Genomic DNA, 13,698 nt, shown 5'->3' on the forward strand with positions numbered 1-13,698 from the left:
CATGAGCATAGTAGAAATTTCATTCGTAATTCTTTTGGAGCGTTTACGGATTACTGTGAAACTGATAGTTATAAATTCTTGGAATTCATACTATCCTGTAAGTTATTTCTAATTCTTTCACTTTGTTTTTATAGGGAATAAAGTTATACGTTGGATATTGGCAGATTTGCCCTTAAGGCGTGAGAGGTTGAATATTTTAGACTTTACGGTTTTCACTAGTGCACACAACAATTTTTCCTAAAAGATAGGCTATATACAGAATCACGACAAATTTTAAAAACATCCCCCGGTTGTTCATATATTAATTATATAATCCATAAAAAGTCTGTCTTAATGACTACAAAAACTCCAAAACGTAATGCAAACATTTTGTAACATCCCTTTTCCATTGCATAATCCCGTATTCAAACACTAAAAAAAAAGACAGTTAATAAGAAAATACAACATTTTACAGTATGCGATCTTGCTTGAGTAAAGTTTAATGTTACACTTGAGGATTGTTTTGTGTGTGTGTGACGGTCTTTCTTATCAAGAAAGTACCAGTGAAGATATATTTTTTTAAAATTTATCTCCGTATTCTTATTGATCTGCCTTATGGCTTGTTTTATCTCAGTTGTATACTAAACAAGTTAGCATAAACAATGCGCATGGGTTTCTTGTCTACAATGTATTCATAACATTAATGATAAAATAATTTTATATTAGCAACAAATTTATAAACATCGCTTGTGAAAAGATGAATATTTTCATAATATTTTTAAGTAGTATGATTTCCATATAATATAAAAGAACATCGGGCTTATACACGGGTTGAGGTATTAAGTACACTTGCCAAATCTAGTCTGGTCATTCGTTCTATTTTCATAATATATAAAAAATTAGTTAAATATTAAAACCAGTCCAAATTGAATTCTCGTTTTGTTTCGTATTTTGCGAGACTTAAACATTCCTTGGACAGCGGTGAATCCAGTAGGAAAGAATACAAATAGCGTCCAATTAAGCCGCGTTGATGGTCAAATTCTGAAGAAACATAGAAGCATTACAACAGACAACATGTTTGTCTATTTAAGCAAAAAGGTTATAAAACAAAAGTGTTGCATCTATTGAATGTATCTATAACGGTTCACTGGTTGCCAATGAAGCTTTCTCAGCATCCGTCAGGAATAGACCTATATTTTCTTCGCACCTGCACCATATTCGCGTCACTTCGTACTGTTTATTCCGGCAAAATATTAAACACATTATTGTTGAAAATTTTATGAAAATGAGGGAAGCTTTAGGTGTATTATATGCTTTAAGGATACTATAGTATTCGCATGCCTTAGGGATACTATATAGTATTCGCATACTGTCCCGTTTGTTCGTAATTCCCTTTTGGATTTTAAAAATCAATGATATGAAAAATTGATAGAACATAGTAATTTTATTAATCCATTTACAGTATCTAATCTCACTGTCGCCAGAGGTCAATAAAAGTCAGGTTAACAAGCAGATAATCCGAGTTTCCTCTGACCCTTGTCACTCCATTTTTGATATTTGGATATTTATGTTGGGGTGTAGGGTCAGAATCAATTCCCAGTCGAAACGTTGGAATTCACCGACACCATTTGGTGTTGGAATGGGGTAGCTGCTTACTAGCCGGCCCAGCAAACCTGAACAACCTTTCATCGAGATATACCAGCATGAAATCGATAAGAATATGATTTATTTTCTAAAAAATCGTGAGCATAGCATTCGTCATGTCTTGAATCCGCTGACAGATGAGACGAAAGTACAAATTTCACTTGGATCTGGCCATTTGCATCCCCAGTCACGTGACTACACAACTCTTGTAACCAACAAGTCAATGACATCAGAGGTCATATAGCAACATGTATGTGGCTACCCCATTATCATTAAGAACAAGAACAACTATTCACAACGAGAAAAGGTGTTTTTTGGTAATGATTACTTGTTTAAAATGCCCTTAATACATTATTATTAATATTATTAATATTGTAAAATTGGGAAATTATGAGACTAGTTTACTAATAAAGTTACCAAAAATCCTATGTTTCATTTATATTCCATCCTAAGCATTTGAAGGAGGAAAATCCTTGATATGATCTTATTTAGCACAAAATACATATGGCAGTAATGCTTTGACAAGAAATTGAATGTATGGTTAGGTTTTGACACACATTTTGAATCTTGCAAAAAGTAATAATGATCATTATTTATAATGGCCATAATTGACATGTAAAATATTTCTTAATTTTACTAGCCTTTATATTTCTTCATTTTCTCTCCTGCAAACTTTAAAGTCATTAGATAAAATATGCTTTAATTCATTGAAAGGCTGGCTCTGTTTGTTTACTTTTTCGTTAGATATACCTTTAAAAATAATGCTCTAACCAGTTGGTAGCATTTGGTATACCCTTTGATTTCATCCTTTTGGGGATTTAATCTCCTACCAAAACCAACTGTAGAGATTTATTCTATGATTTATAGCTTTATTTTGGAACAATAAACCACATGAATGTCATTGAATTATCAACTGATAACAATTGAAAACAGAAGCAGTTTGAGAACACAGACTTTCTGATTGGCAGAGATTCACTGCAGTGCTGTCCCACATTAATTGTTGTAACTTCTCTGATTTTAAAGTGGAAAAGTGGATTTGGTAGTACTGTTCAAAATCTGGATCAGGTTCTGTGACCTCAATCCAGTATTATTTTTAAGCTCTTTGTTTGGTGGCATTGTTCAGTATCTGGATCATATTGCCTGAATTTACCCATTATTATTCTTTATCTCTGGGTTTGGTATCAGTGTTTGGAATCAGAATCAGATTGTGCAACTTTAATCCACGATTATTCTTAACCTCTGGGTTTGATAGTACTCTTCATAATCTGGATCAGACTGTGTCACTGCTTTCCAGAATTATTCGGAACCTCAGGTTGTGGGTTGGTTCTACTGTTCAGAATCCAGACCAAACTGTGTGATTGATCTTGTAGACTTGTTCCATATTATGATATTTTACATTGACGTTTTAAGATACAGGACTGGTCAATCTTTCTATTGGTGGACATTCCAGAACTTGTCTAACTGGTCTTGAGCTTTTAATTTGCCCAATTATGGTGCCTGAACTACTGCAAAAGGTCCTGTTTTAAATGCTTGCCAAAACGTATGCCATTTTCCTATGCTGCAGCTGGAACCCTTTGACATAAGTTCACAAAGATATGTGAACAGCTTCAATAGTCAGAGTCACTTGCTTGAACAATTTAAACAATGTTTATTCTACAATGTTTACATATCTTTTCAGATTGCAATTCCTAACAATACTAAGCTGCGATGTGTATCCTGGAATAAGGACCAAGGATATATAGCATGTGGTGGAGAAGATGGACTTCTTAAAGTCCTAAAGCTAGAGTCACAGACTGGTTAGTATTATAAATATATGTAGCATGTGGTGGAGAAGATGGACTTCTTAAAATCCTAAAGCTAGAGACTCAGACTGGTTAGTATTTTTAAGTCCTAAATCTAGAGTTTCAGACTGGTTATTGTTTGGAAGATTTAAGCACATGAGTTACATAAAACAAACTGCATAAGAAGTCTGTAAATTTGATTTTGAATTCAGTCACTTATATACTGAACTTAGATCTAGAAAAATCAATGAAAAGATTTAATTAAGATAGGATGATTGTTGTTGTTGTTGTAGGGTTTAATGCCATTTTTCTGCACACGATAGGCTATACATGGCAGCCAGTATTAATGGTGGAGGAATAACCCAGGAAAATCCTGGAAAGAACCACCGACCCACGAGAAGCTACTGGCAAGCTTTCTCGCATACCCACATTAGCTGAATCCGAAACTCGAATCCATGCAGACAGGTGAGATGGCAGTGATCCGTAACGGAGAGCACTTTAGACCACTTGGCCACTTTGGGCCCCATATATATATATATATATATATATATATATATATATATATATATATATATATATATATATATAAATTCATATTGGTTATTGCTGATAAGAACATTGACAAGTGATGTACAAAATGGATGTTAGTTATTTACTTGTGCTTGAATAAGGATTTGCATCGAGGGTGTTTTACATTTTCCCCTCAGCTATAATATATAGGAAATCATGCCCCCTGGATCAAGATTTAGGATACATTGTACAAATAATTGTGGAATAAACCCACAATATCCATCATATCACATCACGTGCAAAGTTCTGTGTTTGATAACCTCCTGGATTGGCTGATTTGTTGTGTCCATAGGAAATGTACTTAGCTTCCATTTCCTCAGCATGGTATATATCGTCAATAGTGTGTTAAAAGTTCCCATAAAACTAACTTGCTGATCAAATAAAGAATCCAGCTGAATAGCATGGAGAATTGTCCATACAAGGAAGGTCTAAAATTCAAGACTCAGGGCGACTGGAGTTGTGATTTTGACTTTGTTTATGCAAGTTTGGGTTGGTTTGTGCACAACAGCATCTGGTAAAATCATTAAAGGACAAAGTCATTTGAAGCAAGTTATATTAATTTTACATTTGTAATGACTTTTTGGTCAGGGCAATGAGCCATTCTTCGGATGATGTTTTATTTATTCCTTGTTAGGAATCATCAAAATAAATTATCCAGAGTAAAGTATTTTCATAACAATGGGTTGCATGGATTCAAGATCAGGTGGCCTGGATTTGGCATTCTGGTAGCCTCAAGGCTCCAGAACAAGATTTTGTTTTATTCTATGATAATTCTAATGATTTTTTTATTATTTCAATACCTTGTCATGCCATATCTATACTCCAATTTTCAGGCAAAGATGTTAAAGCCAAGGGATTAGCAGCTCCAAGTAATCTTTCTATGAATCAGACATTGGAGGGTCATAGTGGTATGAACTTTATAATTTATTTTTAATTGAAGTGATTAACAGGTGTTTAAATTAACAGGTGTTTAAATTAGGCCCTATACATATACAAAGATGGAGAAAATTAAAAATGATAAGTAATGTATCCAATTTAAATAACCATATTTACTCAAGGTTCCATTTTATTTGAAGGATTGAAGCATAAATGTCAATCCCAAACTCAAAATCTAAAAACATAAGATTTGATGTAAATGGAAATAAACATCACTGAAATTGTTTAAATAGAGAGAAACAAAGGCTAAGAAAAAAGTCTTGAGAATTCTATAATTTCAGCAGTATTCTATGTATATTCTTTGTTATCATATTTTTGCAAAATGTAGCAAGTGTTAATTTTAGCTTGAACTCATAGATTCTATAAGTTTCTGAAGATATTGGTTGTGCTTTATCTTTTCTCAATCACAAACTGAAAATCCAGAATTGGTAGGAATTTAAGATACTGAAGTAGAGAGACATTTTAAGGATTTTATTTCTTAGGAAAAATATCAATCTCAAAATCATAAATGGATAGAAATGACAATGGTTCCTATCTTTAGTGGGAAAGAGAGATTTTGCAGTCACTTTTCTGCCACTGGTAGCAATGTCATTGTTGCTGTCAACAGTTAAGGTTTTTTATTTGTATCTATTTCCTAAACCCCTTGATAGATTCACATTATACTTATCACAAATCATAATGATGCTGAAACAGTTCATTTCTGCCACATACTTACTTGCCCTTTTGACCTTCAGGTCATGGTCACAGTGAAAGGAAAATTGGTTCAGGTTTTGGTCAAAGTGTTTTCATTTGTTTGTATTTCCTATAGCCCTTGATGAAATATGGTTTTACTTGGTGTGAAGCATTGAGAATCTAAGACAATTTATTGATAAACATGTTAGTTCAACCATTTGATCTTGGGGTCAGAATTCACACACTTTGCATGAGTACTTCAATCATGGACTCAACATGCAGGCCTATGCATTGTTATTGACTGTGAACAAAATTGCAATTGATATATATGTATTGTGGTAATTGATATATATATATATATATATATATATGTATTGTGGTATTTTGTATATATGTATTGTGGTAATTGATATATATATATGTATTGTGTATTCAGTCTTGCTCTATCTGGAGACCAATACATTTTTTTACTCTTTGTTCTTTATAATTTTATAGGGGCTGTGCAAGTGGTCACTTGGAATGGACAGTACCAGAAATTGACCACTAGTGACCAGCATGGTCTCATAATTGTATGGATGTTATATAAAGGTATTACAGTTAGGGCATATAGTATTACCCTGTCTGTCTGTCTGTCCATCCATGACACATTGGTTAAGTTTTTGTTTAGGTCATTTCAGGCACTTTGGTGGGGCTTACAAATCCCATAAACACAGTTATGGTTTGACTAATAATAATTTGTGATTATTGTGAAAATGGTGGTGTATACTGCAGGAGATGTGGACAATGAAGTGAGCAATAAAAGAAATAGTCACATGAAATCCCATGTATCCTTTGATCATATGCCTTCATTACTTTCATATTTTTCATTACATAATGCCCCATGCATCTTTTCATCAATTGCCTTCACTCCTTTCATATTATTTATTACATTGATAATATTAATCTTAAAACTATTAAGATTATTTTTGAATCGCCTACTATTTATTCCCATGAGACAGCATCAGGAATTATTACTGGGGGGACATTTTGCTTAGAGAGTTTGTAAGAACTGAGTTGTCTCTGTGTGTGGATGTGTTTGTGTAATGTTTGGCTCTTCATTGGTTTTTTTTTTGTCTGGACAGTGAGTTTTCTGCCTATGGGTATGTTTGTGGACAGACTGAGTTGTCTTTGTGTGGTTGAGTCTGGACAGTCTGAGTTGTCTGTGTGTGTGTGCATTTGTAGACAGTAAGTCTGTGTGTGGGTATAGTTGTGGCAGTCTGAATTGTCTGTGTTTGCATATGTTTGTGGATAGTCTAAGTTGTCTTTGTTTTGGTGAGTTTGTGGACAGTCTGATTGTCTGTGCGTGGGTTTGTGGACAGTCCGAGTTGTCTGTGTGTGGGTTTTTGGACAATCTGAGTTGTCTGTCTGTGGGTTTGTGGACAGTCTGAGTTGTCTGGTTATGGGTCAGTCTGTAATCAGTTTTAGTTAAAGTTTTGCAAGCAATGATGACTACAGTAATACATTATATGACTAATTTTATCTTTTGAATATAATATTACCACATATCCCTCTTTTCTCATTACCATTCATGCCCCTGAGTGGGGTCATAGGGTCAAGAATTACATGTGTAAAGGAAATACATTTTGGCTGTAATCATGATGTACATTTGGAGACACATTTTGGTAAAAGTTGTTGGTTAAAGTTTTTATTCTTCCCTGTATTGGTATATCAGTAAACCCTTCAGGTTCAGAATCAGATATCATATTACTCTCCCCTTTTTTCAGTATCACTCATGCCTCTGGGTCACATTGGGGTCAGACCATATAAGTGGGTCACAATTTTGGCTCACATATATTTCCATGACAAGTTCTCTTTACATATGAAATACAACATCATCACATACTAACCTTATGGATTTAAACTACTCCTACCATAGGAAAAAGTCCATAGGTGGACCATGGGGTCAGTATGAAGGAGCATTCTGGAATAAAACTTTGGTTCCACCATGTGTTTAATTTATCCCTGTCTGAATTCACTACAAATCTGGAGTATAACATAATTCCAGATTTTATTTTCTCAGTACTGTATTATCCCCTGTGTTATTCCAATATTTTATTGTCCCCTGTGTTATCCCCCATACACTATTGTCCCATGGATTATTTCCTTGGATGGGGCCATGGGGTTAAGAAGTACAACACCTTTGTAAATTCTTCCATTGATATTGAAGTAACTCCTGGCTCAGTTCACATAATAGTTGGAATGTGAAATGATGCCGTACATTTCTTTCTCCCGTCCCACCATTACTGCATGGGACTTTGGGAGAAAGACTTCAATGCATATTTTCAGTATGACATCACATGTTTACTGCTCAGATTGCACCACTCCACTACTTGAATTTTGAGTTATGTTCTTGGATGAGGCCGCTGGAAAAAATACTTGTTTTTAATGCATGTTTACTGTTGCCCAATTTACACACCATTTTTAATATTTAACAAGATAAGATACACCCATTTCTTTCCATGGCAGTCCACTCTCCGACCATATCCCAAGTTAGGGCCATAGATAATGCATTTGAGACACTTAGATTATGTCTTTGGTTGGGGTCATAGTTAATGGACTTTAGGGTATTAAGCAAAAGGGTTATGCCTTGGGGACAATATCCTTGGTTGATGCCACGGATAATGGGATTGTGACACTTGGACCATGGCCCTGGCTGGGGCCATGATTAATGAAGATATGCCACTTGGACCATGGCCATGAATGGGGCCATGGATAATGGGTTTTTACCACTTGGAGCATGATCCTGGTTTGTGCCATGGATGAATGGGGTTATACCAATTGAACCGTGATCCTGGTTGGGGTCTTGGATAATGGGGTTGTGACACTTGGACCATGACTCTGGTTGGTGCCTTGGATAATGAGGTTATACCACTTTGATCATGATCCTGGTTGGGGCCATGCATAATGGGGTTGTGACACTTGGACCATGACTCTGGTTGGAGCCTTGAATAATGAGGTTATACCACTTGTACCATGATCCAGGTTGAGGCCATGCATAATGGGGTTGTGACACTTGGACCATGACTCTGGTTGGAGCCTTGAATAATGGGGTTGTGACACTTGGACCATGATCCTGGTTGGGGCCATGCTTAATGGGGTGTGACACTTGGACCATGATCCTGGTTGGGGCCATGCATAATGGGGTGTGACACTTGGACCATGATCCTGGTTGGGGCCATGCATAATGGGGTGTGACACTTGGACCATGATCCTGGTTGGGGCCATGCATAACAGGGTGTGACACTTGGACCATGATCCTGGTTGTGGCCATGGATAATGGGGTGTGACACTTGGACCATGATCCTGGTTGGGGCCATGCATAATGGGGTGTGACACTTGGACCATGATCCTGGTTGGGGCCATGGATAATGGGGTGTGACACTTGGACTATGGCCCAGGTTAGGGCCATGGATAATGAGGTTATGACCTTTAATATATTATAACAGATTGCCAATTTCATATTTTTCTTTATGCATAGTTTTGTTTTCTATGAGTTTTCAGTTTGTGAAATTTGGTCTAAAGACTTTTATCAATTTTACACATGCTGGAATGAATTCTGGCAGAATGTTCAGATTTATCCTTTTTTTTTTTTAGGCTCATGGTATGAAGAGATGATTAACAATAGGAACAAGTCTGTTGTGCGCAGTATGGCATGGAATGCTGATGGACAGAAGATCTGCATTGTGTATGAAGATGGTAAGGATAGTAGGGCATCTTTTGTTGTTGTTGTTGTAGGGTTTAAGGCCATTTTTCAGCATACGATAGGCTATACATGGTGGCCAGTATTAATGGTGGAGGAAGAACCCAGGAAATCCTCGGAAAGAACCACCGACCCTCGAGAAGCTACTGGCAAGCTTTCTCACATATCCACATTGGCCGAATCCGAGACTCGAACCCATGCAGACAGAGGTGAGATGGCAGTGATCCGTAACGGAGAGCGCTTTAGACCACTCGGCCGCTCGGGGCCCCACATCTTTTGTCAAGGTATACCTATTATGGGTATTTTGTATGTCAAGGTATACCTATTATGGGTATTTTGTATGGCAAGATACACCCATTATGCGTATTTTGTTATGTCAAGAAAATTCTATGTTATGGGTATTTTGTATGTCAAGATATACCTATTATGGGTAGTTTGTATGTCAGGGTATTCTATGTTATGGGTATTCTGTATATCAAGGTATTCTATGTTATGGGTATTCTGTATATCAAGGTATTCCATGTTATGGGTATTTTGTATGTCAAGGTATAGCATACTATGGGTAATTTGTATGTCATGATAGACTTTATTTTGGATATTTTGTATGCCAGGATATATCTTATTATGGGTATTTTGTATGTCAAGATATACCTATTATGGGTATTTTGTATGTTAATATATAGCATACTATGGGTAATTTGTATGTCATGATAGACTTTATTTTGGATATTTTGTATGTCAAGATACACGTGTTATGGGTATTTTGTATGTCAAGATATTCTATGTTATGGGTATTTTGTATGTCAAGGTATTCCATGTTATAGGTATTTTGTATGTCAAGATACACCTATTATGGGTATTTTGTATGTCAAAGATATAGCATACTATGGGTAATTTGTATGTCAAGATAGACTTTATTTTGGATATTTTGTATGCCAAGATATATCTTATTATGGGTATTTTGTATGTCAAGGTATTCCATGTATGGGTATTTTGTATGTCAAGGTATTCCATGGTATGGGTATTTTGTATGTCAAGATATTCGGTGTTATGGGTATTTTGTACGTTAATATATAGCATACTATGGGTAATTTGTATGTCATGATAGACTTTATTTTGGATATTTTGTATGTCAAGATACACGTGTTATGGGTATTTTGTATGTCAAGATAATTCTATGTTATGGGTATTTTGTATGTCAAGATATTCCATGTTATGGGTATTTTGTGTGTCAAGATATATCTATTATGGTTATTTTGTATGTCAAGGATTTCCATGTTATGGGTATTTTGTATGTGAACATATTCCATATTATGAGTATTTTGTTTGTCAAGGTATTCTATGTTATGGGTATTTTGTATGTCAAGGTATTCCATGTTATGGGTATTTTGTATATTAAGGTATTCCATGTTATGTAATTTGTTTGTCAAGATAGACTATTTTGGATATTTTGTATGTCAAGATATATGTTATTATTTGCATTTGTATGTGAGCATATGCCTTATTATGTGTATTTGTATATCAGGATACATGTATATTAAATATTTGTATGTCAGACTGTTTTTGTATTATGGTTATTTTGTATGTCAAGATATACCTTATTTTGGGTATTTGTATTTGCATTGGACTTTTACTGTTTTTTACAAGTCTAGTCATTCCATGTAAACTAGTGTATATAGACAAGCATCATGCTTTGTTACTACTGGAACCCTCAAATCATAAAGTGTTACCAGTTATTAGCAGTAGATATTTGCAGGCATTATTATTCACTTTTACTGGATGACTTAGAATATTACAAAAAAATGAAATGATTAATGTTTACATGCTTTTTTTATATAAACAGTCACAGTATTAAGAAATCTTTGTTCCATGGTAGATATCACTTTTCATTTATGTGGTAGATCTCCCTTTCTTTTCTGTGGTAGGTAATACATTTCTGTTGAAGGCAATGCAATGGTTTTATCATGGTTACCATTTAGATTATATGTGAAAATTTTATGTTGAAGTTTTGACAGTAATTTTACTTATAGATTTCTATTTCTTGCAGAAATTAACCATAGAATATAGGCTTGTATATTTGAAATTGCAGAACATAAGTGCATTTTAGCAAGTTTAAACTCAGAATTTATTCATGAGCACATGCTTTCTCTGCAAAGACAATTGGATTGTGTGCGTATTGTAAAGAAACTTATGTTCAGAATATTATGATGAAGCAAGGTTTTAGTGGTGCTTAAAAACAAGCATAATCAAAATGTTGAACTATGTAGCAGTTTCTTTTTGTGGCATTGTGTTTACTTCATAGTCAGAGAATCTCATCATGTTGAGAAATATAACTGCATTTGTTGCAGCATCTTTGTTTTTATTTCTAGCAATATTATACTTTAAAAATTCCAAGAAATATAAACGTCCATTGTGTCTTATAAAAATCTTTCTCACTCTTTTTTTATATTTTTCTTTATTATCTTTCCCCTGCACACATAGCGTGATATTTTTAGACAGATTTTAACACATTTTGGCAGAAATTATTCTGGCATTATGGCCTTTCAGTATTGGGCAAACAATAATGATGTGCCTTCAAATATACGAAAACATATAAATCTTGAAGCAGTTGTTTTTAATGCATATGCAATCAACAGCATCAGAAGAAATGTCTACAGAAAGCATCCTGCTGATCTAGATTTTTCCTGGCCAACTACTCATGTATTTGGCCTTAGGCATATGTCAGCCTGGTGAGTGATTTCAGGCCCACTTGGGCCTATTGTTCACTTAAGAAAAGTTTCAAAATTGGTAATGTTTTGGCAGTTTTATTTTAAAGTTTAATTCCAGTATGTTGTCTCAGGAGTAGGATGACAACAAGTTATCATTAGTATTGCTTTGTAACTCAAATCTTTTGATTTTGCAAAGAGCCCAAGCAGGATTAACAGTTTTGAGAGAAGTTTACTGAATTTGGAATGTACTTGCCTATTGCAGATGTTCTAACTGGTCTAATGTTAAAATGCTTTAAAATAATTTGAAATTCTCATGTTTGTTTAAAATATTAAATTATTTCCTGCATTTGAACACAAAATGTTGGTGGATAAGTTATTATTGCATTTGATTGTAACCTTAACAAAAAATTACCATTTTAAAGTAGGTCAATCGGGGTATACAAAATCTGATCAATGTCCTGTTGTTAGATGAAATAATCAACATTTATATTTTCTTTATTAAAAAATACCCTAAACACATCTGTTGCAAAATAAAATATTTGAGTTTTGTCATCTAAAGTCAGAAATTTGACTTGACCTCATGAAAACTTCTTTGTGAATCTCATAGAATTCTAGACATAATTGAAGATGTGATTAACCATTAAATTCATATGATCCTTATTTACAGAGCAATTTGCTATTTGATTACATCTTTATACATCCTTAATTGCAGGGTATTTTGCTACTTAATTACATCTTTATACCTCCTTAATTACAGAGTATTTTGCTGCCTAATTACATCTTTATACATCCTTAATTGCAGGGTATTTTGCTGCTTAATTACATCTTTATACATCCCTAATTGGAGAGTATTTTGCTGCTTAATTACATGCATCTATGTACCCTTAATACAGCTAGTTCAAGAGCTACCAGTATATGAAGGGTCTTACTAAATACTAATGGGAAATTAATGAAATAACATATTCTTCATGATGCATCACTAGTTGCATAAGATGGCATGCATATTTTGCTGTGGAGCAAGTTTAATGATTTATTTTGACCTAACATTGTGCAGGCATTGGAAATTCACTAACCCAACATAAAATTTCAGCAGTTGAGTGAATTTTCTAATTGCTTGTCAAATCAGGCATGTGCTGATTTAATGCAGACCATTATTTCTCTTTAATAGAAATGATGTGCTATTGAAAGTTCATACTTTTATTTTATTTATTTTTCATTTGTTTTGATCAGATAACTCCTTTGTGGCACTATATAGCTTTACAGTGCCGGTGTGCCGTAAAAATTAACAATAAATCAATCAGTGTTTAGTTGACATTTGTATAGGTGCTTTGCTCTCAGCCTTCAGCACTATTAAACACTTATCAGAGTGAGAGCAGACTGGTCTGTTTGTAATTACTTATATCTGGTGCTAGAAGGATAATGAATAAGTTCTGGAAACCATTCTTTCACATGACTGAATTTATGTTGTTAGGATTGTCAACATTTGTATATTTATCATAGCTGTTAGAGTAATTTATGATAGCTGGTAGCGTAAGGGTGTATTCTGGGCGAGTTAAAAAAAACATAGTACTATATGCCAGATTAAGTTGTTGGAATTTTTAAAATATTTCAACCCCTGTTCATTATATATGCACATTGTGTAATGAAGTGAGATTTGTAATAGAGCAGA

At 34.4% G+C, this 13,698-nt stretch overlaps 1 protein-coding gene across 3 annotated transcripts in view; it reads left to right on the forward strand.

The window, feature by feature from the left end:
• Positions 1-944: 944 nt before the first annotated feature.
• The window catches only part of LOC149783653 (WD repeat-containing protein 35-like), an 83,308-nt gene continuing 70,554 nt past the window's right edge, over positions 945-13,698 (forward strand). For 2 of the 3 annotated variants that reach the window (XM_089931893.1, XM_089931894.1), the window contains exons 1-5: positions 945-1,077; positions 3,302-3,419; positions 4,808-4,882; positions 6,078-6,170; positions 9,216-9,317. In XM_089931893.1, coding sequence (XP_089788019.1) covers positions 1,054-1,077; positions 3,302-3,419; positions 4,808-4,882; positions 6,078-6,170; positions 9,216-9,317 — 412 coding nt within the window. In that variant the 5' untranslated portion in view covers positions 945-1,053. Of the gene's footprint in view, positions 1,078-3,301; positions 3,420-4,807; positions 4,883-6,077; positions 6,171-9,215; positions 9,318-13,698 lie in introns of those variants that run through there. The other variant, XM_089931895.1, reaches the window with a different exon arrangement.

This window comes from Sinohyriopsis cumingii, chromosome 14, assembly GCF_028554795.1.
Source record: "Sinohyriopsis cumingii isolate HCF-2022 chromosome 14, ASM2855479v2, whole genome shotgun sequence".
NCBI classification, from domain to species: domain Eukaryota; kingdom Metazoa; phylum Mollusca; class Bivalvia; order Unionida; family Unionidae; genus Sinohyriopsis; species Sinohyriopsis cumingii.